Genomic DNA, 25,455 nt, shown 5'->3' with positions numbered 1-25,455 from the left:
ACCAACGAAATAAAACTTCATTCCATCGTTCCTGCTTTGCCAAAATGAGACCTGAAAACGGAAGGAGAGAAAGGGAGCATCGTTCTTTCCTTCCGTCTTTTTTGTTTGTTTGTTTACTTTTATTCTCTTTCCATCACTTCTCTGCTTGTTACTTGTACCTTCTTCTTTCTGGTCAGCTAGGCCATGGATTCCGCGGTTGAAACCCGCATAAGTCCTAAAACGGTTCGAGCCAGCTTATCCTATCCTTCGTCAGCGTCTATAATCTTCTGTCAGTGACTTCTAGAACTCATGGTCGTACTTACAACGTACATCTATGATATATGCCCTGATGACAATCTGATTTGCATCAGGGAAACGAACAGGGAGAAAAAAGAAAGAAAGAAAAAGAAAGAAAGAGAATAGAGGCTTGGGTAGTAGATTCAGTCGACCTACAGATAGGTGTGCATATCCTGACTGGAAGCAATGATTCTTCAAGTAGAAATAACAAAGGAACGAATACTGCGCTCCTCAATTGTAACAACCCTTTTCCTCTAGCCGGAGCAACAGAAAAGGGTAAAACTAGGATGGCATGAGTAAGATTGAATCTTCAATATCAGATCCATGGATGAAGAAACTCTCAGTTAAAGCTTGTAACTGATGCCAACGCGTGTTCTTGCTGATAAATGAGCACCTGAAATCAAGCCGTTGACCCTCTGTTGACAAAACTGCTGGTAGGGTGACTCTGCAGGATATCTGATACTATCAAGGCAAAGGGAAAAAGAGCCAAGTTCCTGGAGACTCCAGACAAACGCCCTGAAAAAAAAGGGGGTAAAAGGGCGATGTCTGGACTGCGGTTGTGGCTCGGGAAGACGGTTGAGCTTCCTTTCGGGGTCCCACCCTGAACCACAGAACCGGAAAACTCAGGCAACTCAACTTCAACGTCTATCTTCGTCATCTTCTGATCTTCACCATTCATCTCCCCGCGTCTTCACCACTCATCAACAGTTTGACGCCTGTTGTCCCTGAGTATTACTCCACAGTCGTTATGATGGCGTGCTCTTTAGTGGATTGAGTCTTCTTTACAGCGCTGCCTTGCAAATCTTCTGTGCCACATTTGTCAACACGCAAAAAGCAAGGGGTATCTGGGAGACAGCAAGACGACAAGGAGACGGGACTGCTGCGTACAGTGATCGCAACTAATGGACCCTCACTCGGACATCCTGCGAGAGCATTGTCATGCAGCTTGGGGGCCGAGTAGCTAGCAGTATGCAGCGTGAGGCAATACCCCCAAGGATGAAGATCCTGCATCATAAATTATTTAATCAGTTGGCCTGCTAACGCACGTTTCATCACTGCCTCTAGCAACGCCATCGACCTTTGTTCATCCAGATACCGTCTCGTTATGGACCTGATGCTTGTTGATAGGACATGCGGCCGGCGCTGCGGCTCAAACTCCACCGCAAGGCCAGTCGTGTTTACAAGCATCTGAGACCCCGCCTGAGGTCCATTCAAATAATGGGGTATTTCAAGACACCTGATATCGCGGCTAAGGGCTAAAAATATCCCAGATAGCTAGGAAAGGAGGCGGTCGGGTATACAGGCATCCGTGGCGCAGCGACATCAGGGTTGACATATTATTCACGCTGTATATGCGGTTTCAAGCCAGGATCCCGCTTCCCTGGGCCCTCCTTGGTCCTCCTCCAAATGAACACAAGCTGCGGTGTCGGAAATCAGCTGTGATTATGACCCTTATGAAGGGGGAAAGAGACTTGTTTGGTCGGCGATGATGAAGAGTTGGATTTTTTTCCCTTTCTGTGTGCAGTAGAGCTTGGCCAATCAGTTCGCAGCCTACATGGGTAGACGATGAGAAAGCTACGCCTTTCGTACGACTTGGAGACTATTTCTTCCTCCATAATAGGCCTCTTGGCCATTCAGGCACCGAACGTCTATCGTACGTCCATCCTGATGTTGGGATGTGGTCATCCTCGTCAGAGGCCGCGAGGCCGCAGTGGCTAGCGAGCGAAGCCTTAATTCCCCATATGCACGGCATCAGCTATCCAAGACACACTTGGATGCTGGATAAGTCTATCTAGTCAACTAGCTAGCTACACGTCACGCACGGGGCGGATTGGTGGGCTAAAATCTCGAGAAAGAAACGATTGCTCCCTTTTCCCTCGTCTCCCTCGTTACGCGCTGGCCCTCTGGATGGCGTTGTTCGCCTTGGGGGCAAGAAGCGTCGCTCTTGAGCACCAGCGAGCGCTCACGCAACGCATGCGATGATGTGTGGAGCCGGGCCATCACCTTTAGTCGGGATGTGATTGGGTTGTTGCTGTGATGCGGGCTGCAGCGTGAAGAACTCTCTGCAATCTCTTGAACCAATCCCGTTGCCGAAGAACCTGAGAGCGACGGACACTAACTGTGATCCTTGTCTCTTGGCTACTTTCATCACTTCCGGCCCCACGCTCCTCACTTACCTGGCGAGTATTGAAGCCCCGACGAGGCGTCTCATGCCTCCAGACAGCTGTCGAGGAGGACACGCTGTCTAGCCTGGATGCTCAACGAGAACCGCTTTCGAGATCAGGCGAAGGTCGGCTAGCATGATGTACCAGCATATTGCTTTGCAATGCTATTGTCTTCTAATTAACCAACAATGACATTTTCGCTTTCGCATTTTGCATAAAGTAGGCGCCCTCACTGACAGAGATCGACTCTACTTGCTTTTTTTCCCTTCCTCTCTTCCCGCACGGTTACCTGCATTCTTATCCATTCGGCGGTCCTTATCTCGAGGTTGACGAAGAGCCTGGCATACTATTACTGCATATACTGGCTCTAACACAAGGATTTGCCTGTCAACAGCGAGGAATTCAACGGCCAACGGGGCACAAACAGTTACGCTCCACCAAGGGATGGGCTACGTTTACTGGCGAATAATGGAAGGTTCATCCACAGCCCTTCGAGAAGCCCAAGTGGTTTCATAACTCTGGCCTCCAACCTCAAAGGCTCTCTTTTATGGTCAACCTGCACACTTCCATACTAATTGGTTCCTTGAAAAGTAGACCCATGCCGGCGCTTATTGGTGCCCACAGCGAGCTCTACCCTTGATTAACCAGCCACCCTCCTTGAAGCACAGCAAGCTCGAAGGGAAAACTGCTCGCCCCCGGCAGCGACTAGGTCTTAGCCCCCGTCCACCCCATTCGTGCCAGCCGTCTCCATTTAAGGTCAGGTCAACACGATACCAAGCACAAATAGGAGCTGCGAAGCCTGACCTCATTGCCCGGTTGGACTATCATCTATATTTACTCATTTTCTTTAAGGTTCTGGGGGTCATTGATGTTCTCTTTCCGGCAAGCGTTTCACTCTTCCATCGACTAACCCCTTCAGAGGCCCTCTTCCTCGCATCCCTTTTCTCTCCAGCTTCGGATGACGGATGTTGATGACAGAAGTCTCTCCCTAAAGAGTCTCCTCCTCTGTGCTCTTCTACCTCTCTCTGTCTCTCTCTCTCTCTCTGTCTTGGACCTTCGACATCTGTTTATATTGAGCATTTAGCCTGTTAGATCTTCGACTCCGTGCATATCTTTCTTTTACGTTGACTTTCCCGTTGGACTCCAAGCGCCAAACTACCTCTCTGCCCCGCGGCGCCTATTTCATTTTGCGACCTTGTTTTCGATCTTTCAGTTTCATCTCATCTTCGAATAATAACGCCTCGCAGTCTGTTCCATAACCGCTGTGAAAGAGTTTAGCCGCTGGGTTTCTTACTATTGTTCATGCAAGGTTAAGGCGCTGAAGGCGCCTACGGATCCCTCCGCAAGGTCAGTCAGGCCTCCCAAGCGCCCTCCTCTTTTCTCCTGCCATCTTATCATAAACATGCTTGTTGCCTCTTCTTTTGCCGTCGCCGCTTTCATTCCTCTTTGTCCTGTTCTTCTTTAGCGGCTGACCCCATGCGCAGTCCTCTTAATTAACACCTCTAACAGACTCCTCTCCCGTGAAGATGTCTTCCGAGCACTATGGGGTGCGGATGTCGACGTCTTCGGGCTCGCGCTCAGCTTCGGGCTCCTTACTCTCAAGCCCTCCTATCGAGTTAAATAATGATCTCAGCCCTTGCGCCGCTACCGCATCATTGTTTCTATTCTCACAAGGCCCGACCGTCATCGCTCTACATCATGACAGCTTGGCCGTGGACCGGAGGTTTCACCGTCATCGCGACGATGTCCAGATAATAGCCGTTGATAATGTTAGTGAAAGAGGGGCTGGACGTTTGGTGGTTAGTTATGACATTGGCCACACTGCGATAATATGGGATCTTTTCACCGGTCAAGAAATTACCCGGTTTGTCTCATTTGAACCTATCAGAGTTGCTACTTGGCTTCGGAATGGACATGTTGCATTTGGTTAGTTGTGCTTTTTATTTGGGCCCGGAGGTAATTCGCTTTTGAGAACTAATGAGTGGACTGCAGGAAACATCAAAGGTGAAATCATATTGTTCGAGCCATCAACCTCGGAACACATATCTGCCCGCACGATATTTGACCTAATCACTGCTTTGGCTCCAACAATGGATTGTAACACCTTTGCCATAGGGTATTTGCAAGATCGACCCCCCGAGCCATTTAAGCTCTTACTGACTTTGAATTTATCAGATATCTCAATGGATCCATTCTAATTGCTACCCTTCTTCCAACGTTTACCATTTTGCACACCCTCACAACCACTAGGGGCCCGTCACCTGTCATATCTCTTTCCTGGCATGCTTCATCAACCAAACAGAAAACCGATATGTTGGCATCCCAAACTATAGACGGCGATTTATTTGTTTGGAGCGTAGCCAAACAGCCATCCACAGAATCACCCCGAGTTATAAGAGCCTTGAAGAAGTCGGAATCAAATAACACCAGTCCCAAATGGTTGGCTTGGTCAAAAAACGGCCGCATTGTTCAGCATAATGATGGGTTAGTAACAATCCTCAGAGACCATACACAATTGCTCTAGAAGCTGCTAACGCTCAATATAGTGAGAGTTTGGCGTGGGATGTCAGAACAAAAAACGTTTCATATGAAACTATACCAACCATCCAAGGCGTTCAAGGCATAGCAAACTATGGACCTACTGCCACACTTTTCACTATGGGCCCGAACCATACTATACAACAGTATGATGTAGCAAACGCTGTAATGGTTGCAAATGCACAGCACATTCCGCAGAAACCAGATCCACCTGTCGAGCAGCCCCCAGCTGCTGAGAGTGCTCTCACAGTCGAGACCCTAGCAAAACACACTGCATCCGAACAGAAACACAAAAGCCGCCCATCACAAGGATCTTTGCCTGGCGTTGAGTCTAAACTGGACTTGGTTCGTGCTGAGGCTTCAAAGAGCCCGGGATCAGGATACAGTGTGCCTATTTCGAATGGTTCTAGGCCCCGGAACCGCACACCGTATGCTCCTCGCCCTCCTGGCTCCAATTATAGTGGTTCAGCAACCACCTTCTCCCTTGGGTCTCCTAGGCCATCCATTGCAGAAACCCTTCACTCTGGCTACTCCGCGCGGTATGCCATGTCAATGAACTCCACGGAGTCTACTTTGTCCAAGCTACGCACTGTTTCCATTCCTGGAATCTGGGATGACCCAGTTACCGACCTCTTCCCCTACATACGCGCTCGATTAAATAGCGTATCAATAAATCCTTCTCGCAGATTTGATGACCCAAACCTTGGACCGGATGAACTACGGAGGCAAATGTTGACAGTGATATTTGGATGGGAGGGAAACATTGAAGACCTGATACGGAGTGAATGTAAGAAATTACCTGGCTTTGCCTCCTTTCATCACTAGCTAATGGTGTTTATTAGTTAAACAACATACCTATGGCTCACAACACTCAGCTATCCTAGCAAGGTGGCTACTTCCATCTGAGTCTGATATAATGGTGCCTATGGTTGAAGCATCAACCTCTTCCTATGTCAATTGGATGATTATGGCCCTTAGCTTATTGACCAAGAAAGAAGCCTCAAAGGAGCCTGGCCAGGCACTTGCGAAAAAGCTTATAGCTTCCAATGACCCCCACGCAGCCGCAGCGGTCTTGATGGGTATTGGGGAAGGAGAACTTGCTGTTGAGCTTTATGTGTCCAGGAACCAGTTTATGGAAGCTGTGCTTCTAAGTTGTTTGTTGACACCAGCTGCATGGACCAGGCAATCGTACCTTGTTCGCAAATGGGGAGAACACGCGGCTATCAACTCACAGCAGCACTTAGCACTGCGTTGTTTCTCCTGCACTGAAACGGCAAATCCCGTATCTTGGAAAGGTCCTACTAGTCATCCCTCTGGCCCCAACCCACCCTCAGAGAAAAACCAAGTTACCCCGATGAACGGCCCACCTTCGAATAACTTATCCCCAACTTCTCGTCTGAAGAATCAATCTCTGAAGCTCATAACTTCATTTGGTTCAAATAATAACTCTACCTTCCAGTTCCCTGGTCTTGCATCTGCCGATAGAACCCCTACCAATATGCCCGGGGTTACTCCAATCGACGCTGGGCTGGGAGATCAAATGTTTTCTCCCGGAGGCTACAATAGTAGCCTTCGGCCAGGGGGTCACCGAGGCCAAGGAACCACTCCAGTTTCTCGTACCCATCCTGCAAGCTTTGGAAGGGAACGTCTTCCGTCCATCGGAGAGTCACCAAACGATCCTACCCCAACTGTATCAGCACCCAGGAGCCGCCTTCCAGTTGACCAGTCCTCTGAATCCGACAAAGAAATAAAAGTGATTGACGTGCCGCTTGTACCTCCACCAGCGTCGAACTTGAACCAAACTACCACGGAAACCCTTGAGTATCTAACACCGGCCAGATACACCCCACTAAATGAGTCCATGAAGGAGAAGGAAACGCCCATGACAGCCGTACCACCAGATAGGACCCTGAGTTCCTCTTCGGGCCGGGAAAACAAGCTGGAGACTGCATTAGGACAGAATCAGCGGAGTAGCAACGGCTCACAATCCCGGAAACCTGATGGGCTGCAGATACAGTGGCCTCCTGTGGACGATCAGTCATCAGAGGATCCGCCATCGGAGGAAATGTATTATCAACAGCCGTCCTCTAACCGCCGAAATGGTGACAGGGGGGATGGCGTGATGAGTCCGACTGCCTCTACCAGAAGTGCAAGGTCAGGTACAAGTGTACCATTAAGTGCAAAAAGTCTCGACAAGTATATTAGCAGCCTTGATGGAGCTAGTTATCATGCTCAGAGACAAAAGCCACACAAGAAATCTGGCTCAAGAGCAAGCTCGAAGGATCCTAATGGACGTGGGAGAAGCAAACAGAGATATATCCAGCCAGCTAAGAGGTCACCATCATCGCCCATTCCCATGTCCCCAGAGGACATTGCTCTCTACTCGTCCTCTTCTAAAGACTACGTTGGAGTTCGGCCGCCGTCGCGAAACGGAAGGATGAGTAGCCGAATGCGCAGCAACAGTCCTGGAGCTAGAAGCCGGGTATCAGGACGAAGCACAAGCAGACGCCGAGATTTCGATCGCTCAATAAGGTCACCAACATCCCCTGTGCCGATGTCTCCCGCTGAAAGCAGTGGAGATATTGACCACAGGTTCAGGCTGTTGAATGCCGAGCGGAAACAGCGTTATAAATCCAGAGAGCGGAGTGCAAATAGACGTCACGATCGTAGTAGGAGTGCACCTCGATATTCTTCATCTGAGCAGAGGAATGGAACCGAAAAAGATAGTGATACCAGTGGAGAAACTGGCAATCGTTCTGATCCAGTCTACCCGGCATACAACTCTAATGATGAGCAACCCCAACCACAGCTGTCCGGTCATAACCAAATTGACAATCAGCTTGATGAACACGGCAGGAAACGGTCTGCTGCTGCGGAGCTTGAGGCTCGCCGTCAATCTCTAGCTCGTCGGCCTTCTGCTCCTCCCATCCCACTCCCTGGAGAGGCAAGCCTCAACCAAATTCTCTCTGGTCGTCCTTCTCCTTCCCCCGGCCCACAAACTCATGGTAGATCCAATAGCTCTTTTACCCAAAGGGCCATGTCGAAAAGCACAGGACCTACCCCATCTAGCCTAAATGAGCGTGTTCCATTCACCATGCCAATTGGACTTCCCGCTACCCCAAGGGCTATGAGACATCCTAAATACAGCACCGGATACAACGACTCTGACGCACCTGAAGTACCTGAAGTACCACCCCCGGATGCATTCTATAGCTATGAGAGAAGGCCATCTTTCAATATCCCCCGCTCCATGTCTGCTCCAATTCCAGCGGAAGATGGTATGCCAACTCATCCTCATTTCCAGCGTCAACTTCCTAGTAGCCGAACAAACCGAACTCCAGGTCACAAACGTGAGCCGTCAAACGAGGGCATGACACTGGAAAATTCCCGAGTAGAGAACCTACGAGCTGAACATTCCCGTATACCCTCTGGTCCACCGCCTCCTCTCCTTCCAGAATTACAGCATTTACATGCCACTGCTACTCCTCCGCCGCCACCACCTCCACCGGCGCCTCCATCACGCCAACCACCGCCGCCACCACCTCCACCGGCGCCTCCATCACGCCAACCACCGCCGCCAGCTGCATCTGTGCAAAATGATGGTCCAACGCATGACGAAGGGCGAAACTCCCTCATCTCTGGAGTCGGTACGATAAACATTGCGATTGATGATTCTCACAGCCCCGGGCTTTTTGGGCCCCCTAACCCGAACCCCAACTTCCGCGCAGCATCGTTGCCCGCACATCAGCAATCGCTGCACCAGCTAGAGGGCAACATGAGAGCATCTGCTGATCCCCACAAACGAGGCAGGAGTGTCAACGATAATGTACAATTCAAGTTTCGCAACCTTACTGACCGCATGAGGAGCTCAAGTCGACCCCGTAATGGACGTTCCCCTGCTTCAGACCGTCAGGATGTGTGTTCTCCATACGAGAGCCTGACAATAAACGGTCCGATTGAGAACAGAATCTAGTTTAATTAATTCCTTTCTTCTATTTCGCGTTTGAGTTGTTGAAGTGAGTTAATGTGGGTGCTTGATTAGATGCTGATACCCATTTTACTACTCAATTCCTTTTTACTATTTCTATTCATTTTCCAATTTTCTTTGGACCATTTTGGTAACTATTTTACGATCTGATCATATGTCTATCTCTCGAGCGATTTTTTCTGGTTTATGTTGATGTCTTAGTAGTATTCATGGGCTTGGTTAATCTTTGCCCTATTTGATCCTACCTAAATTCTTACGATTATTCTTATCAATGACCCATTTACGTTTTATCACCGGTCACTTTTAGCTATTCGCCGCCGTCTATCTAAACGGGCCAAAATATATTGTAGATATTAATCAATTGAATCGGGGGCTTGATTAATGTTTTATCCACAGAATTCCAGTTATAAAGAGAATCATGCTAGACTTTGCATTGTTGTGCCTATTGTTACATATAGAGTGAATTGGTATATTTTTAAATTTTACACATACGTTATGTCTTATTATAGTAATAAGGCGCAGCTCGCTACCATCAATCTGGCGGCTCTACCATCCTGATGAGGAAGTGTTATTATTCCCAGCGTTTGCAGAAGAATCACCCATGGATTGCTGGCGAATACGCGCCCAGGCACTTCCGGAGTGTGGGGCGGGGGAGGACGATGAGTCAGGAGTAGATGTGAACTCTGAGCTTACAGGGCTCGCATCATCATCCCAGAAACTCTTCCCTTCTGTACTAGAAGTAGAACTGTCACGAGCGGGGGGGTATGTCTGCTGTTGTCTCCAATCTCTCGAATAATCATTTGTACTAGGATATGAAGATGAAGTAGAATACTCCGAGGTTTCTCCCTGTCGATAGGTCTCTCTGAGGATTTTCGAATCCCCGATGGCTGACTGGTTGCTGTATCCTGCCTGGATGTCAGGCTGGCTCTGGTAATAGGAAGATTCAGTGGCTCCTTGTTGACCATAGCTGTTCGTAGGGCTGGTATCATTGGCAGCATAATATTCCGCTCGTTGAGGCTGAGAGGCAGGATGCAGATTGTTACGTTGGCGACGAGCCGCTGCTAATCTTTCTGCATTGTGCCGCCTAATACGAGCCATAACCTCCTTCTGGTCTAATTGTCCAACCTCCTTTAACAAAGGAACTAATCTGGAGTCTGTGGACATGTTGATTTTGGCAACTGCCTCACCGACGACCTCACCGAAGACGAGACCAATAAATCCAAATATTGGCAATATAAATGAAGCTCTTATGAGTCTGCCTTTCAGTTCACCTGGATTCAGCTTGAGTAGGGGCCGATTCTGATTTGGAGTAAAGTGTTCGCTGGCTGACTTGTTGGCGGCCGCCTCTTCTGCAGCATTTTTCGATTTTGCAATAAACGATCCTACAGCTAGGCCCACAACCCCTCCGTAACAAGGCATGTTCTGCATAGTCGAAGCTTGCGAAACTAGCGCATCCGTCTCTTCTTGGGTTGGGAACCGATTGGTGATCACGCGGACGAAGTCTAAGCGGTCTTCGATTAGGCGGCTAATGCTTCGTTGGTAGTTGGCCTCGGTCCAGTAAAATATCCGCTTGATGAGGCTAAATGGCGGCAATTCAACTCGTGTGGGATATTTGGCAAACCGAGAAAGCTGTCCGCCTTCTGAATACTCGGGGCTCGAGAAGTATGAATCGCTATCCGACGGTGGCGAGTCGTCCGAGAAGCCTGTTTGTTGCGGATTCAACACCATGGTTCCTCTCACCACGTGGGGATATATTGGCTAGAATCGAGAGGTAAATCTTCGGAAGTCGTGGAGAGTAAGCTGTTATGTCCTGTCACAGTTGTAGTTGTTCGGCTGTTTGTGCTCGACGTTGATATTTCCAAGTTTGTCCCGGCGTTTATTGACTCTCTGCTTAGTCAATGATCAGGTGATAATATTATCACGTGATAGAGCTCTTCTCCAGATTATGTAATGGGACGTTTGTTACATAAGCATATTTATTCTTTTTTTTCTTTTTTCTTGTTGTTGCTTTTTCCGGCTTTCAACCACGTCGAGATCTCAATGTTTTTGCATCCAACAAACACGGAGAAAGGCGGGCGGTTGGTTCGCCTCGCGCGCCTAACCCGCAATGAAGGAGCCTGCTTGCATGATCGCACCGAATTGCCTTGCTTGACGGCGTGCGAGCTCCGATGTTGGACAGCGCGGGGGCCAGCAATGATGGAGGAGGGACCTAGTGATGTTTCTGCCACAGAGGCAGCCTTCGGTTTGTCCTGACCGCGTGACATGGACATCGCCCCGTGGGGAGAGATGCAAGTTGACGCACTTGCTGCCCTTGTCCTTGAGCAGTACGGAGTATAATAGCTCTCTTGTGTCCCATTTTGGTCCATAAGTGATGGGTGTTATATCCTGTCAAGCAACGGAGTCGCTTTGTGGAAGGTGGCTGTCCGCCCATGCTGCAGCGGACCACGCCTGAATTTTTGAGACCCCAGAATACAGGTCCTGTCCGAAGAGAGAACTAGTTAACTAGTTAACTACCTATTGCATACCAAGCCGCTGATGTAACGCGGATATGCCCTCCAGCTGACAGTGTGTAGCCAGTAATATCATATGGCTTTGCTTCGCTAGCAAGCAGCCGATTGCTGCTTGGTCTGACCATCAAGTAGACCGTACCCCCGCTCGAGGCCTCAAATTTGGGGCTTCGTGAAAGAGGACTTATAAATGGGACTGTCGTTCCAGAATGGCCGGGTTTCGTTCATGTTTCCCAAGGAGCGGGTGCGTTGCAATCTAGAGCGCTGAATGTACTCTTGAGACCTCGCCTGTTCTAGTCATTTTCTCCCTTTTAGGTTGCCACTAGCTGGAAATATACTCAGTCAGCATGAGGCTCAATTCCGGGTTTCTCGCAGCTTGTCTTGGGATACCTATCATCCATGGAAAACCTATTGAGCATGGGCAGACAGAACCTGCTTGCCGAAAGACGAAAGTCGCAGTCCTGTATGTTTCACAGACAATTTTGTCATTATTTCGTGGAGGTATACTTACAGAATACAGAGGTGCAGGTGTTGCTGGGATTACCGCTGCGGTAGGCTCCCGTTGCCTCACTGTTACATTGTAATGAACTTTTAAGGAATTAACAGAAGATACCCTGTTCAATTTAGCAAACACTTGCAAACCAGTCGATAACAGATTTTGTCATTGTTGAATACCAAGATAGAATCGGCGGGCGTTTACATAATGTCAAGTTTGGGAAGAAGAAAGACGGGTCCCCATATACCGTTGAGGCCGGTGCAAACTGGGTAGGCTCTTAATTAAGATCAACCCCATATTATACCGAAGCAAACCGGGGTTAACCATCACGCCAAATATAGGTTGAAGGGCTAGGCGGAGACGACCACCCGGAAAATCCGATATTCACGCTGGTATGGAAAGCTTGACCTAGCAATTTACAGATGTTTGTTGGACTGGACTGACTAACGCTATATTAAGGCTAAAAAATACAAGCTTCGAGCCCTGTAAGTTGTTGGCAATATAATGCTCCACTAAAGTTGCTTACCGCGTCTCTACAGGGCGACAGACTATGACAACAAAACAACATACGATAAGACCGGCAAAAATGATTTTTCCAAGATAATAGCCAATGCACAAGCAGCTATGGAAAAGGTGGTTACTCATGCTGGGTCACTGTTAAAGAATAATATTCAAGACAAGACAGTTCGTGCGGCCCTTCGATTTATGGGATGGAATCCAGCTGCGAATAATGCACATGCACAGTTTGCAGACTGGTTCGGCAGCGACTTCGAATCTAGTTTCACTCCAGAGGAGAATTCTGCAGTTTTCTCATCCGTTGCCGACAACGCCACTTTCAAACACTTTTCTGATGATAACCTTTTCGTCTATGACCAGCGGGGCTACAGTAAGTTACCCCTCCTATTCTTCCGGGTTTCGCTTTTGACAAGTTGGCTATTTGAAACTACTAGGCACCTTTATTAGAGGCGAGGCTGCTACATTCCTTCAGCCCAATGACCCCAGACTGCTCCTGAATACCGTTGTTCAGGTTGTTAACTACACGGACAACGGTGTGACTGTCGTAACCAACGACGGTGGCTGTGTCCAAGCTGATTATGCAGTTGCAACATTTTCACTGGGAGTTTTACAGCGTGATGTGGTACAATTCTACCCTCCATTCCCTAACTGGAAAAAATCTGCCATCTCAAGTTTTGAGATAGGAACATATACCAAGATATTCCTCCAGTTCGACAAAGCGTTCTGGCCAAACAGTCAGTATCTTATGTACGCTGACCCCCACGAGAGAGGTTACTATCCTCTTTTCCAACCGTTAGATCTTCCAGGTGCTCTCCAAGGCTCTGGAATCCTTGTAGGCACCGTTGTGGGTAAACAGGCACGCAGAGTCGAAGCCCAAACGAACCAGGAGACCCAGGAAGAAATTATGAAAGTTCTTCGGACGATGTTTGGAGAAAGCATCCCTGACCCAACTGATATTTGGTATCCGCGATGGAACCAGGAGCCCTGGTATGTAGGCGGCCTTGGATCATTATAGACTATTTGATAACTAACTATGCCCAGGGCTTATGGCTCGTATTCAAACTGGCCCCCATCAACCAGTCTGCAGGCACACCAAAATCTCCGAGCAAACGTTGGCCGACTCTTTTTTGCTGGTGAGGCGACAAGCCAGGAGTTTTACGGCTACTTGCACGGCGCTTTATTTGAGGGACGTGCAGTAGGACAGATGTTGGCCACTTGCATTGATGATCCAGTGCGGTGTACGGATAAGAATGGGCAACCACGGTACCCGGTACTGAGTGGAGTCACTCCTTATGATCTATACAATGAGGAAAACGGATGGTTCGTGAGCACCATAGCTTAGAACTCCAGTTTAGATTAGAGGAATGTTCAACAACTTTTTAATTTGGAGTATTCAATGTCAGTTGTAGCAGCTTAGGAGAGAGACAGGTTGACAATTTTCCGCATACACCACCAATTATGAAAGGCTTGAAAATAGGCTGAGAAGCTAAGTTAAGTAAGTTACCATTTCTCTACGTACGGACGCAGATCAATCTCATGTGTGAATGCCGTTCTCGGCTGGGAATGTAAGTGCCAGTATGTTTCCGCAATCTAGTTTCATAAATTAGCACATCGAGCAGAGCTGGCTGCGGAAAAGACCTGGTATCAGATAGCTGGATACTTACAGCATCAGGGTTTAGCTTTGAATCAGGGGAGCTAAATTGGATATGGCTTGTCCGTTCAATGTCGATAACTCCATCAACAATGGCATGACAGATGTGTATGCCTTGAGGACCAAACTCTCTAGCCAAGGATTGCGCCACAGCTCGCAAAGCAAACTTGCCTGACGCAAACGATGAGAATTTTGCTGACGCCTTGAGGCTTGCAGTGGCACCTAATGATCTAATATTAGTATGCAAATGTATACTATTCAGATGTTTAGGTACCAATAGTTACCGGTAAATATCAATGTAGGAGGAAGCTCCAGCTCAGTCGCCTTTTGGAGCCGTGGGATGGCAGCCTGAGAGAAATGGAAGCCTCCCAGTCTTTGGTAATGAAATAGTTAGCCCAAGGTATCAATTAATAGCTATGACCACTGCTCGGGATTAAATGAACAGATACCCATTAGTTTTGAATCCCTGAGTGAACTCATCCTCGGTCAGCTCCAGGAACGGCTTTACAGAAAGGCCTCCGCCAACGTTGTACACAGCAGCTGCTAGCAGACTACCAGGAAAAGCCTTGTCGATCTCCGCAAATGCATGATTAATGCTGCTTGCATCTGATACATCTGCACTAAACCCGACGGCTTTTCCACCACCTTTAGTGATATCGTCGACAACTCCCTCGTAGTTCTTTGGGTTGCGAGCAAGCAGAGCTACTGGGTACTTTTGAGCAAAGCGGCGAGCAATAGAAGCCCCCTATAGTTATAGGGGAAAATTAGCGTTACAAAAGCTATGAAATGGATACATAGGGTGCATGGAACCCAACATACCGTCCCTGGGCCGACGCCTGCGATAACGGCCACTGCCTTTGCTGCCATACTGTTTGTTATAGGCAGCTTGACAAGGATATTCGATGACGACCACTTGCCAGGTGTTGTTATGGCAAGCTGAAGTTGCGGTGGCCGAGGATGCAACACGTACGTAATTGCAGTCTGTTATAGAGATATTCAAGAAATTTAATTCATACAACCGTTCTTCTTCCCCATCTTACTGCAAAGAAGGTATGAAAGATGCCCGGGTTTTGCGGTTAACTAGCTATATGGGGTATTAGTGAGCAAGAAATTGCCCGAAGCCTTAACTCCGGGCTTACGTCCGTGTGTAACCAATACACAGTTGAGCCCCTCATAGAGCTCTTTATTTATACCAACCTTGGGGGCATTTTTCATGACAGCAAGCCTTGCTTGACTCCATTACCGACCATGGCCGGGAGGTACTTAGCCAAACCCGCAGCCTCTTTGCACGTGGCTGGATAATCAGTTAACCTCTACCTGCTACTCGGTAGTTATGGCCCGAGGGCACGGGCTGCCTTGTTTCCGATTCACTAAAGCAATAGACGCTCACGATTTCTGATAGCTGTTAACGACATCTCATCTTCATTGGTACCATTAACAGAATCGGAAACTCCAGAGCTGCTTTAGCCACGCCGTAGATCTGTGGGTAAATGAATTTCTTGAATCAAAATGTTTACAGAATATATATGACGGATGGACTGCTCGGAAGCCCGTTCTGGGCCTCGGCAGTTCTGAAACCTTAATTCACGGATCAAAGTTAGTCCATCATATGAGCTTTCACGTGATTACGTACTATTAAAGCGGATCATCGAATCTTATCTGATTTCTTGAAGTTCTGGAACGACAACAAAACAAACATCAACGACAGCTTCGTTTAGTTGGCGAATCCATGGGGATAGGGAGTCTTCCATCTTGCCGGAACGTTCGTTGACATCCGAGACCCTGATATCCGGGCCCCCAAGGGTGACTGCGAAGCGAATAATCTTGCTGGAGGCATAGTTTTGGCTATGGGTCGGAGTACCTAGGATCAGCTCTTTATTCAGGCCTTTTTAATGGTGAACTTCTTTCCGAAATGACTACGGCTGGTACTGGTCTCCTATGACCTAAGAGTGGTGCCTATGTTGATGACCAATTCTCCACCGTGTCATCACCCATGCATTTCTCATCACAGGTCAACAGGTTCTGTCGTGAGTTGAAAGTACATGGGGCATTTTCACCGCTGGCTGATACTGTGTCCCGTTGTTCTATAGGGACCATCTTGAATGGGATAAATATCTTGTGGGTGATAGCCAACAAAAAGATGACTCTAATCCCCGATGAAGCGGCAGGCAGAGACGGCTGTTGGGACAGATTTTGATCGTGTGGAGAAATATTCACCATCTACCAACTAACCATGAGACCTGTGAAATGACGTACCCTGTTTTTCTGCTCAATTTCTGGATAGTTAGATGTCATTTTTTGCCCATGGAAGACGGTATACTCTCATCTCGGGCGTGGGGATGTCATGACATTATAGAATAAATTGGTGTTATATTTTTTTGGAAAGATCCGGCCTGTTCCGGTCCATAGTTCGGGTGAGGTGATGGTGTGGAGCGACCCTTGTGTTGTAGGTTAACTCGACCGATACTAGAACCAATTCACTATTGTCAAGAAGTTTTGCAGTGGTTGATATGCCTGAAGGCGAGCTGCTAGCGGTTGAATATGCTCCTTGTTTCACAACCTGTGATGTATTTTTGATGTTTATATTGCTCAATTGGGGAAAAAGAGGGAAACCAACTGGCAGGAAGGCTAAAGATCATGAACACATGAATAAAAGATGGAACGATTCATTTTATATTTAACTGCTTTCAACTATAGGTTCTTAGACCGAGAGTCATGCTAGTGTATGTGAAATGCATCTTGAGGATCTAACGATCTAAGGGTGCATGCATAGAAGAGGACACGCCAGATAACGAGTAATCCGTGCCTCAAAAAATAGATATATATTCATTCAAACCAACTCGTTGAAGACAGGCGCAGATTTAGGTGCTATATCTGAACTGAGGGTTACGATCACCCATTTCCTGTACTTCCTCGTGAGTCATGCCTTCGATCTTGTAGTCTTCCTTACCCTCTGCACGAGCCTTGTTGATGCGAGAATAATGGAACCACATGAAACCATAGATCAAGACGGAAAGGCCCGCTAGTGCCAGAGTGACGGCATGGCCCATGACATAGCGAGGAGCGGTATGGTGAGGGTACAGGAACGGGGTGACGATGCCGGATGTGTTTCCCAGAGTGAGCTGCAGGCCGGTAGCGAATGCACGCTTGCCGAATCGTGGAAGGTTTGTTGGCAGCCAGGCGGTAGGAAGTCCGACAGCAACATAAACACCACAGGCGACGAGGAAGCAGCCAAAGTAGTGTACGCCCGAGGAGGTGTCAGAGATCAACAAGCCATACCCCAGTATGGTAACGCAGGTGAAGGCTATGGTGAAGACGGCTCTCTTCTGCCATCGATCACTGAACCAAGCAATGATGAGATATGTGATTGCACCCAGAGCATAGCATGGGATGGTCAACGCCTGCACCTGGGGGCCAGTCCAGTCTCCGAAGGCTTTGATGATGGTTGGCAAGAAGGTACTGTACCCGTATAGCACGGCGTCGGTGCCGAACTGGCCAAGGCAGAAGAGATAGATGGTCCAGTCCTTTGCGCCCTCCTTTGCATCGGCAACATGGAACAGCTGCGCGGAGTCCGTCTGGCCGATCTCACGTCTTCGACGGGCTCTCCCGATCTCCTTTTCTTCTTCAGTAAGGTAGTAAGCCGTATCTGGATCATCTGCGAGCCCAAACCATGTGGCTATCCCTATCAAGAACGATGGGATACCTTCGAGGATCATGATCCACCGCCATCCCTTGAGGCCAGCGGTGCCATCCAGAAACCCGATGGCATACGCTAGAAGGCCACCGCACGCACCGGCGGCGGCAGCGGCACTGAAGAGATATCCTACTCGTAGGGCGATCTCCCTTTTCCCGTAGAAGAGCGTCATGTAAGCGATCAGACCGGGGAACAGGCCAGCCTCAACAGCGCCCAAGATGAAGCGGCAGACAACCATGCCGGCAAAGTTCTGGGTGATTCCCGACAGAGTGGCCACGAGGCCCCATATCGTCGTTATGACTGAGATGTATCGGGAGGCAGTGAATCGTCGGATGAACAGGTTCGAGGGGACTTCGAGGAGCTGTCGTTGCTGTTAGCAGGTGGCCGTCTCTTTCCTGTCACGAACGGGGTTCTACTCACACAGTATGGGATGAAGAGGATGGACACAGCAATCTGATACTGATTTCCTTTCAGCCCCAGGTCCTCTTCGAGGCCGTACAGCCTGGCATTTCCAATGTTCACTGAAGACGGTCAACTTGTCAGCTTGTGGCTTCTTTTTGCTAGTTACTAGTTAAGTCGCGCGATAGACAAAGGCAGAAGAACAAACCTCGATCGAGGAAGCTGAACAGATACAGGCCAACGAGAAACGGGACGATGTGCCTGTCAATCTTCGCAATCAATGCTTTCTCTCTCTTCTCGTCGATGACAACGGCCTCCTGCTCAGGCGCTGGCTTCCCCTCGAGCTCGATGACTTCGTCTGCCATCTCGAGATCTCTCTCTCTCTCTCTGTGCGCCGCCTTTTCCGAGCTTCCGGCTAGTTGGTTAGCTAACAACGAACTGCCTGCACCGATACGACGGCAGGATCTGACAGGGATAGCTGTTGCTTTACGAGACGAAGAGGTTTCTGGCTAACTAGTTACCTCTCTATCACGGCAGGTCGGGCTTTAATAGAGAAGACGGCTGGGCTGGCTGGCACAGAGGACGAAGCAGAAGCTCCTGTCGTCCGTTCCGCTCAGCGGGTTAACTACTCTACGGCTACAAATGCACACACAGCAGATGATCTGGAATCCAGGGCGGAACACAGGGCGAAAGACGGCAAAGAGGGAACTTTCCCGGAGCATTTCCGGTGCAAGTGGAGGCAAACGAGATGGGAAGAAACTTCGGTTAAGCCTGAGGGCTGCCGTGGATTCTCGCTGGAGCAGGACGCAGGCTATCACTCAGCACGGCAGGCCAACCAGAGGCGCCTCTGTTCGGTGCTAGAATTTCTCTGGACGGGAATGGAACAGGAACCGTCCGTTTCCCGCTCGCGACCTGCTTAGGCAGCGAAAACAAGCCTTGCCACGGCGTTTGGTTGTTTTCTAGAAGGCGGCTCCTGGTGGTACTTGGTCGGAGTCTTCCCCGGATTTCGATATCTGCGGCTCTTGGGCTTGGAATGAGGAGAAAATGGCGACTCTATACGGAGTACAACTACGTGATAATAACAACGGCACATATAAGACCCCAGGTCTGTGATACCTAGCTTGCAAAGGCTGACGGTGCCCCTTTAAGCCATTTGGCGGTCGGAGTACTACTTACGCTCAGTTCGCCTATCGCTATCGTACCGCGGAGAAGATGTTGATCTCGGGGAAAACCCCGTCAACCATAACGCTCGCTAGACTTCGATATAGCAGCGGAAGAGTGCACAACTGGAAGAGGAAGATGTTAGCCATCTTGTTGGGTCAACGGCGAAGAGATTTTGGCGCTGAAGCAGAAGAGCGGCCGTGTATGCCTGTGACTGTCGTTGCCTTGAGATAAAATCGATATGTTCCACAACATCCCCGGAGAGATGGAAAAACGACAGCTTTCCCCGGAAAGCCGAAACGCTAGCCCCTCGTGTCCCCATAGCAGGAGGGGAATCGGGCTGGAGGAGTTGCTGACACTAGACTGGTCTGATATAAACTACGACTCCGTACGGCGGCCGCTCCTTATAAACACTAGCTGCTTCACAAGACCGGCCCTAAGCACCAACTATCGATCTCTAGTCGAGAGATGCAAGTATATGGCCTTCACGGAAAAGAGGGAAAAAAACCATTCGATATCGCGGGATTCGCTGATCTTTCTTCCCAATTGGCCAAGATGTTTTTAGCGCTGGATAGGACCAGAGACGGATACCCAAAGGAAATGGGAGAAGCATTTTTCTCTGGCCGACCCTTGAGCTGACCCCTTTTCTGTCTCCCTTTCTAAAAAATCCGAGCGTGGCGAAATCAGCAAAGCATCAAGGCCCTGGCATCGCCATCGTTCCCGTTGATTGGGATAATATTGATGCCTTTGGGCTGACCTCCTTGCAAGTGGAACTTGTTTTTACCCCAAGTACAAAACCTCCGGCTTCTAAAGGATGACTGCAGACGAGGCCCGTTTTCTTTACGGATATGTCTCCCCAAAGAGCAAGGGTCGAAAGCATCACCGGGATGAAGTTCGGATGGTCACATTCTATTATTGGAGAGAGAAGTTGAAAATGTCAAAGCAAGGAAAATTCTACTTGGGGGAGGAGTTTCGTGCACGATGCATCATAGGCGAGGCCCTGTCAGCCTACTGCCTGACCGAGCTGTCTTCGGAAGCATGTTCTTAGCGCATATTCCTTGCATACTCTGTGTCCGAAGCAGAGTATGGAAGTATGTAAGAGGCCATTTCAAGGCTGCAGATATTGATGGTGATCCTGCAGACAAGCTCAGGTCGCTTAACGATCGACTCACATCCGGATCTACCGAGCAAACCATATATAACAGCCACTTATAACTGCAAAATCAGTAGATTGCAGAAGAGAGGGTCTCTCGCCAAATTTAGCGAGCTGACAGGGTCAAAAAGGACGAGATAGTCCGATATCTCCCGCTAATTACTCTGGTCCATACTGATAAATGAACGCAACTCGTAGTTAGAATGATAAGAAATTCAAACGGTTTTTTTAAGACCCTATAATATAGTTAGTCACTCATCGTGGGAAGGTGGTCTGGAGGGGTCAGTTGGTAATCAAAAATAAAAATCCTTTCGGCTAATCCACTGATATATGGGCTTCTCTTTCCTGGTCCTATGGGGTATTATATCAGTCTCTCGGAGGACAGGGGTGACTTGCACAAATTTGGAAAATTTGAGAAGCCCCGAATCTGGGAGAGTGTCTACAGCCCTGGCTGAGAGAGACGAGCTGAGAGCCTCGCATTAACCATCAAATTGACTACTATTTTGTATTTTCCGGGAGGCCCGACCCCGATGCGCTTCCTAAATCGATGCGAGTGCGAGTGTCTACTCAAGAGAGTACGAACGTTAGTTAAGCTTAGGCCTCCATGAGTCTCCTCGGGCCTAGTTATCAAAGTCACTCCATACAACTCGGTTATCAATTCAGTTGGTTATCCCTCCAGGAACGACCAAGACTTTCTATGGGTATTATATCGGTGGTTATGTACACTTCGCACTTGGTATTTGACTGTAAAACTCTGTGAATAGCCGTTTCAGGTCTTCAATACCATTCTTGGGCAATAATAGTTTCCTTAGCAGCTATATAATCAGGAAGATGAATGCATAATATATTCGTGGATAGTTAATTAACCAACAGAGCGTCTGGAAAGGTGAAACTGACTGAGCTTCGGCGTCTACTGGACCAAACGAGGTTAGCCATAACCCGTTGTTGATAGGCGCAAAGGGGGAAGGAGCGACTCGAGAGTATTGTTATGCCATCTTCTAACTAGGAAGGCGCGTTCGCTTCGCGCTTATTCCTCGACTCAGCAAGCGCCATCGCTTCTAGAAACGGCAACCGCCACAGAGCCGCAACTGGGCGGACTAGCAGGCAGTTAACTAGTTAGCTACGGGAAATTATCTTTCCTGCGTTTAAAAGCCATACTGAGGCACATCTTACGCGCAGAGAGACTGTTTCTATCTATGTCATAACTACTTGCTGGGTACGTTGCCTGGCACATCAAGTGAAGACAGCAAGAACGAACCCTGGATAAGAGCTACGCAACTCGTGTTTGAATCGGATGGCGAAATCGAAGAATCCAGTGCTGTGGACGATCAGTCTAAATAGTTACTTGGCTGGTAACCACTGACGGGGATCGTTGTATATAAGTTTATAAAACCACCGGATTCAGTGACTCCTCTGGTCGCCTATCAGGGAATACCCGTTCATACTGGAACTCAGCAGCCCTCACCGTGGCAGGTGAGTACCTTGAGATAAATTACTGGGAAGAATGAAGGGTGACCCTTGAGAATGCAGTTTGCAGGCTTCATTGACATAATTAAAGGTAAATATTACGTTATTGTTGCAAATGACACCTCCGTTGGATAACCTGGTCTCGCAGCTCCGAATGTGGCTGTTATGAGGAATAATATTGAAAAACAAGTAGGGATCTGATCCAACGATATGGTAGATTCCCGGAACAAAATGCCGGCAGGACGGCTACCAAACAGACAACCCTTGAACGGCGGAGATCACGTAAGTATAGACCAGGGATATATCATTATACTTCCCGTGAAGGAATATCGCAATATTTGCAATATAAGGAATGTACTTTAGGATACTCACATTTGGATTGAAGACATGACTCAAAGTTGCATATCATCCTGCTTCCCCGAAAGAGCCAGGGCTATCCCTGGCGATGCACAAGACATGGGTTCGGACGATTGACTTGCAAAGAAGAGTGAACCAGGGGCAGAAGTACCAGTACTTCATGGACTACTTTTTTGCAGCAAAAAAACGAAGATGTGGGCAGTCGAGGGCTTCCCTGGTCAACTTTAGTTTCGAAGTGAGAACTTTTCTCACCCTGCTCGACCTTTACAGGTAACTAAGACGGATGGGGCGAGACGAGACGAGAGTGGTCTGTCCAGTCCATGGGATTCCAGGACTCTGGTTGCGGTGCAACCCGCCAGGCTGATCCTCAAGGCTTGTTTCGACTGATCGTTAGATCCGCTCCAGGCGGAAAGTCGGCGGACAGATTCGCCGTAGTCTCAGATTCTCTACTGTCGACCTTGGATGTCGTTGTGTGTGGTTGATAGCTATCAAGTTAACTAGGGCATATATCCCGCGCGCGCCACAGATCAGCACCGCCCGTCTCGAAAAGAATCGGTCTCAATGCAGGCTGGAAGCAAAGAAGAAGAAAAAAAAGTGCAAGGAAGAAGTCAAGTAGCGAGGCATGCGGTGCAACACACAACACACGAGATAAGCGATGGTTTTCGGCCTGTTGATCCCTGGACGGGCTCGACGGGGGGTCAGGCCTTGCTTTGGGCAGCCAGTGACAAGATGCATACTTGGATTACAAAAAAGGGAAGGCGAAGATAACTAAAGGGGCTGATGCGAAAGACAAGAAGGAGTCGAAGGAATTGAAGAGGCTACATGTTATTCCCTGTCCTTGTCCCTGTCTCCGCCACTGTCCCTGTCCTTGGGCGTCAAGGAGTGACTTCTGGGCTTTGCTATGTCTCTTTCTCGGTAGTTAAGACATTGTCTTCATTTCCGAGCAGCTTGTGGCAAGTCAGACTCAGCAAAAATTTGTCAATTTTTATACACACCATCATCTGGTCAAGATGGTGGAGCCGAACGAGTGAGCTCATCCTGGCAGCCAGCAGGTTTGGAGCTTTATACTCGATGCAGCTTCAGCCTGCTATTTGTTCATCAAACAACAGTCTAGTTTGGACCTCCACTCGGAGCTATCTGGGCAGAATATCCCTAACACGACAAGTTTCCTACGGGAAATGGATTGCTGTTTGGAGGAAGAGTTGGGAGTCCACGGAGTACTTCGTATGGAGTACATATTATCTATTTAACTGCCCATCACGCTTTACTTCCGATCCAACTAATATATATTTTGCGGATGTAGCTATGGTGTGCGTCTCACCATAATCCTTGGTGCATCTTTTTATTTGCAGGCGGAGATACCCCCGAGGTATCCATATATGGGCCCCGATTCAATATCAGTTCTCACAGACCACTCCAAGGATATCAAACGTCCCTTAGGGAGTACACTCGTCGACAAAGGCTATTTCCCTTTGAAGTGAAGAATTAAGCAGACTCGACTGGGTAACACAGGAAATATACGGTTCATTGCAATGGTTACTAGGTTGCCCAAAAAGGCCATAATTGCGAGGCCAAGTCAGTGACACCCCAATTATCTCAAGTACATACAGGCTCCGCATGGGTGCATGCGTCGGATCCTTCAGGCTGGATCTGGCCTTTTGTTATTATACCTGGCTATAGCTGGAGAGCAAATCCATAGTTGTCGATGGCGACATGTGTACTAACTAGTTATCTCACTATCCGGGAGATCAACATCAACAACCCGTTCCGCCTTAACGGATAACTAGTCATTCAAATAAGGGGCCCGGAACGGTTCTCTGGATTGATCCACTTACCTTCTCATCGGAAGATATGTCGATTTGACTAACTACTAACTAGTTTGATAGTTAATTAATTGATGTCTTATATATGTGATAATGATGTGCTGCGCTGCAACGTTCTAGGTCTAGGTTCTATATCAGCCATCTTATATACCTAGGTACTATAGATAGCAGCGAGCCAGCCAGCCTATCAACCCATGCCCGTGCCCGCAGCCTGCTTAATCTGCGAACAGATGTATGTCTGAGAGGAATCTCCGGTTCGTGACTTGGGCTGCATGGCGCTGCAGATACTTACTGTGCTGTATGGATGTTTAATTTCATGGGCACGGAGCTAAGGTGGGAGGACAGTGGTTTTTAAAGGTATTACAATGTTTATGATTTTCTATTAAAGGGCTTGTTTATGTACAAGGGAGAAAGGGAAGCAAGCGGGTTTACGGGCTGGGAGTTAGGAGTTAAGGTGTTGGTAGGTAGGCGAAGGATAGATAGGGAGGTCGGGGGATGGTAGGTAGTAGAGGTAGGCGGTTATACTAGGTAGGTAAATGGTAAAATAGATTAGGAAAGTAGACATAGATAGAAGAGAAATAGAAAAGGCTTGAACGATAACAGAAGTGGTATCTCAAATCAGTCAAGGAGAAGAAGAAAAGATCAAGAAACTAGACAGTAGACGACAGACAGTAAAGATAGCGAGCAGTAAGGACAGAAGCAGCAGCAGCAGCGGTAAAGCAAGACAATGTATCAAAGACAAGATTGGAAGAGGCAAGGAAAGGAAACAAAGAAAAAGCAAGACGGACGATGTAAGCGGTAGACAGATAGAGAGGAAGGCGTATATATGGAATGGGTATCCGAACCAAACAAGACCAGCCTGCCTGAAACCAGAACCAACCCCCGACCAACCCACTCCAACTGAAGCCAGAAACGACAGTAAGAATTAGACGAGTGGAAAACAGGAAGAAAAAACACACAAAAGGAAAAAGACGCAAGAAAATGAGAACGCCAGACAGACAGACCTGAAGGCAGAAGTAAGTAAGCAGTAGCAATAAGCAGTTAAGTACTAAGCAGTAGTAAGCAGAGCAGAGCAGAGCAAGAGGATATATCCCGTTAAAACTCGCGAGCGCCAGAACCGTGTAAGTAGGTCGGTAGATAGATGATGGTGGATTAGAGGCGGGTATTGGTGTTGAAAAAAAGGGGTTTGGGTATTGGGTATAGGAAGAGGGTATGTCTTTTGTGCCTGTGGAGGCGATGAAATGTATCTTATAGCCATGCAAAT

General features: G+C 48.3%; 6 protein-coding genes across 6 annotated transcripts; 3 read left to right on the top strand and 3 right to left on the bottom strand.

Moving 5' to 3' along the window:
- Positions 1–3,967: 3,967 nt before the first annotated feature.
- TRV_03402 (WD domain, G-beta repeat protein) lies at positions 3,968–8,952 on the top strand (the record flags this gene model as incomplete). The annotated part of the gene is made up of 5 exons (XM_003022406.1): positions 3,968–4,367; positions 4,434–4,557; positions 4,617–4,925; positions 4,988–5,766; positions 5,822–8,952. 5 exons carry the CDS (start codon positions 3,968–3,970, stop codon positions 8,950–8,952), a joined length of 4,743 nt encoding a protein of 1,580 aa, XP_003022452.1.
- Positions 8,953–9,513: 561 nt separating this feature from the next.
- TRV_03401 (endo-1,3(4)-beta-glucanase, putative) lies at positions 9,514–10,695 on the bottom strand (the record flags this gene model as incomplete). The annotated part of the gene is made up of 1 exon (XM_003022405.1): positions 9,514–10,695. The coding sequence occupies one exon, from the start codon at positions 10,693–10,695 to the stop codon at positions 9,514–9,516; it is 1,182 nt and encodes a 393-aa protein (XP_003022451.1).
- Positions 10,696–11,891: 1,196 nt separating this feature from the next.
- Positions 11,892–13,828, top strand: TRV_03400 (flavin containing polyamine oxidase, putative; the record flags this gene model as incomplete). The annotated part of the gene is made up of 6 exons (XM_003022404.1): positions 11,892–11,937; positions 12,130–12,239; positions 12,430–12,455; positions 12,510–12,856; positions 12,921–13,473; positions 13,528–13,828. The coding sequence occupies 6 exons, from the start codon at positions 11,892–11,894 to the stop codon at positions 13,826–13,828; spliced, it is 1,383 nt and encodes a 460-aa protein (XP_003022450.1).
- A 742-nt stretch (positions 13,829–14,570) lies between these two features.
- On the bottom strand, positions 14,571–15,004 carry TRV_03399 (uncharacterized protein; the record flags this gene model as incomplete). Its single annotated transcript, XM_003022403.1, has 2 exons — positions 14,571–14,882; positions 14,957–15,004. 2 exons carry the CDS (start codon positions 15,002–15,004, stop codon positions 14,571–14,573), a joined length of 360 nt encoding a protein of 119 aa, XP_003022449.1.
- Positions 15,005–16,998: 1,994 nt separating this feature from the next.
- Positions 16,999–18,595, bottom strand: TRV_03398 (MFS transporter, putative; the record flags this gene model as incomplete). Its single annotated transcript, XM_003022402.1, has 3 exons — positions 16,999–18,201; positions 18,252–18,352; positions 18,439–18,595. 3 exons carry the CDS (start codon positions 18,593–18,595, stop codon positions 16,999–17,001), a joined length of 1,461 nt encoding a protein of 486 aa, XP_003022448.1.
- Positions 18,596–24,588: 5,993 nt separating this feature from the next.
- TRV_03397 (uncharacterized protein) lies at positions 24,589–25,290 on the top strand (the record flags this gene model as incomplete). The annotated part of the gene is made up of 4 exons (XM_003022401.1): positions 24,589–24,655; positions 24,795–24,982; positions 25,121–25,207; positions 25,258–25,290. The coding sequence occupies 4 exons, from the start codon at positions 24,589–24,591 to the stop codon at positions 25,288–25,290; spliced, it is 375 nt and encodes a 124-aa protein (XP_003022447.1).
- Between the last annotated feature and the right edge of the window lie 165 nt (positions 25,291–25,455).

Source organism: Trichophyton verrucosum (genome assembly GCF_000151505.1).
Source record: "Trichophyton verrucosum HKI 0517 chromosome Unknown contig00287_1.f1.exp, whole genome shotgun sequence".
NCBI lineage: Eukaryota > Fungi > Ascomycota > Eurotiomycetes > Onygenales > Arthrodermataceae > Trichophyton > Trichophyton verrucosum.
This window is presented reverse-complemented; position numbering and strand designations above follow the sequence as displayed.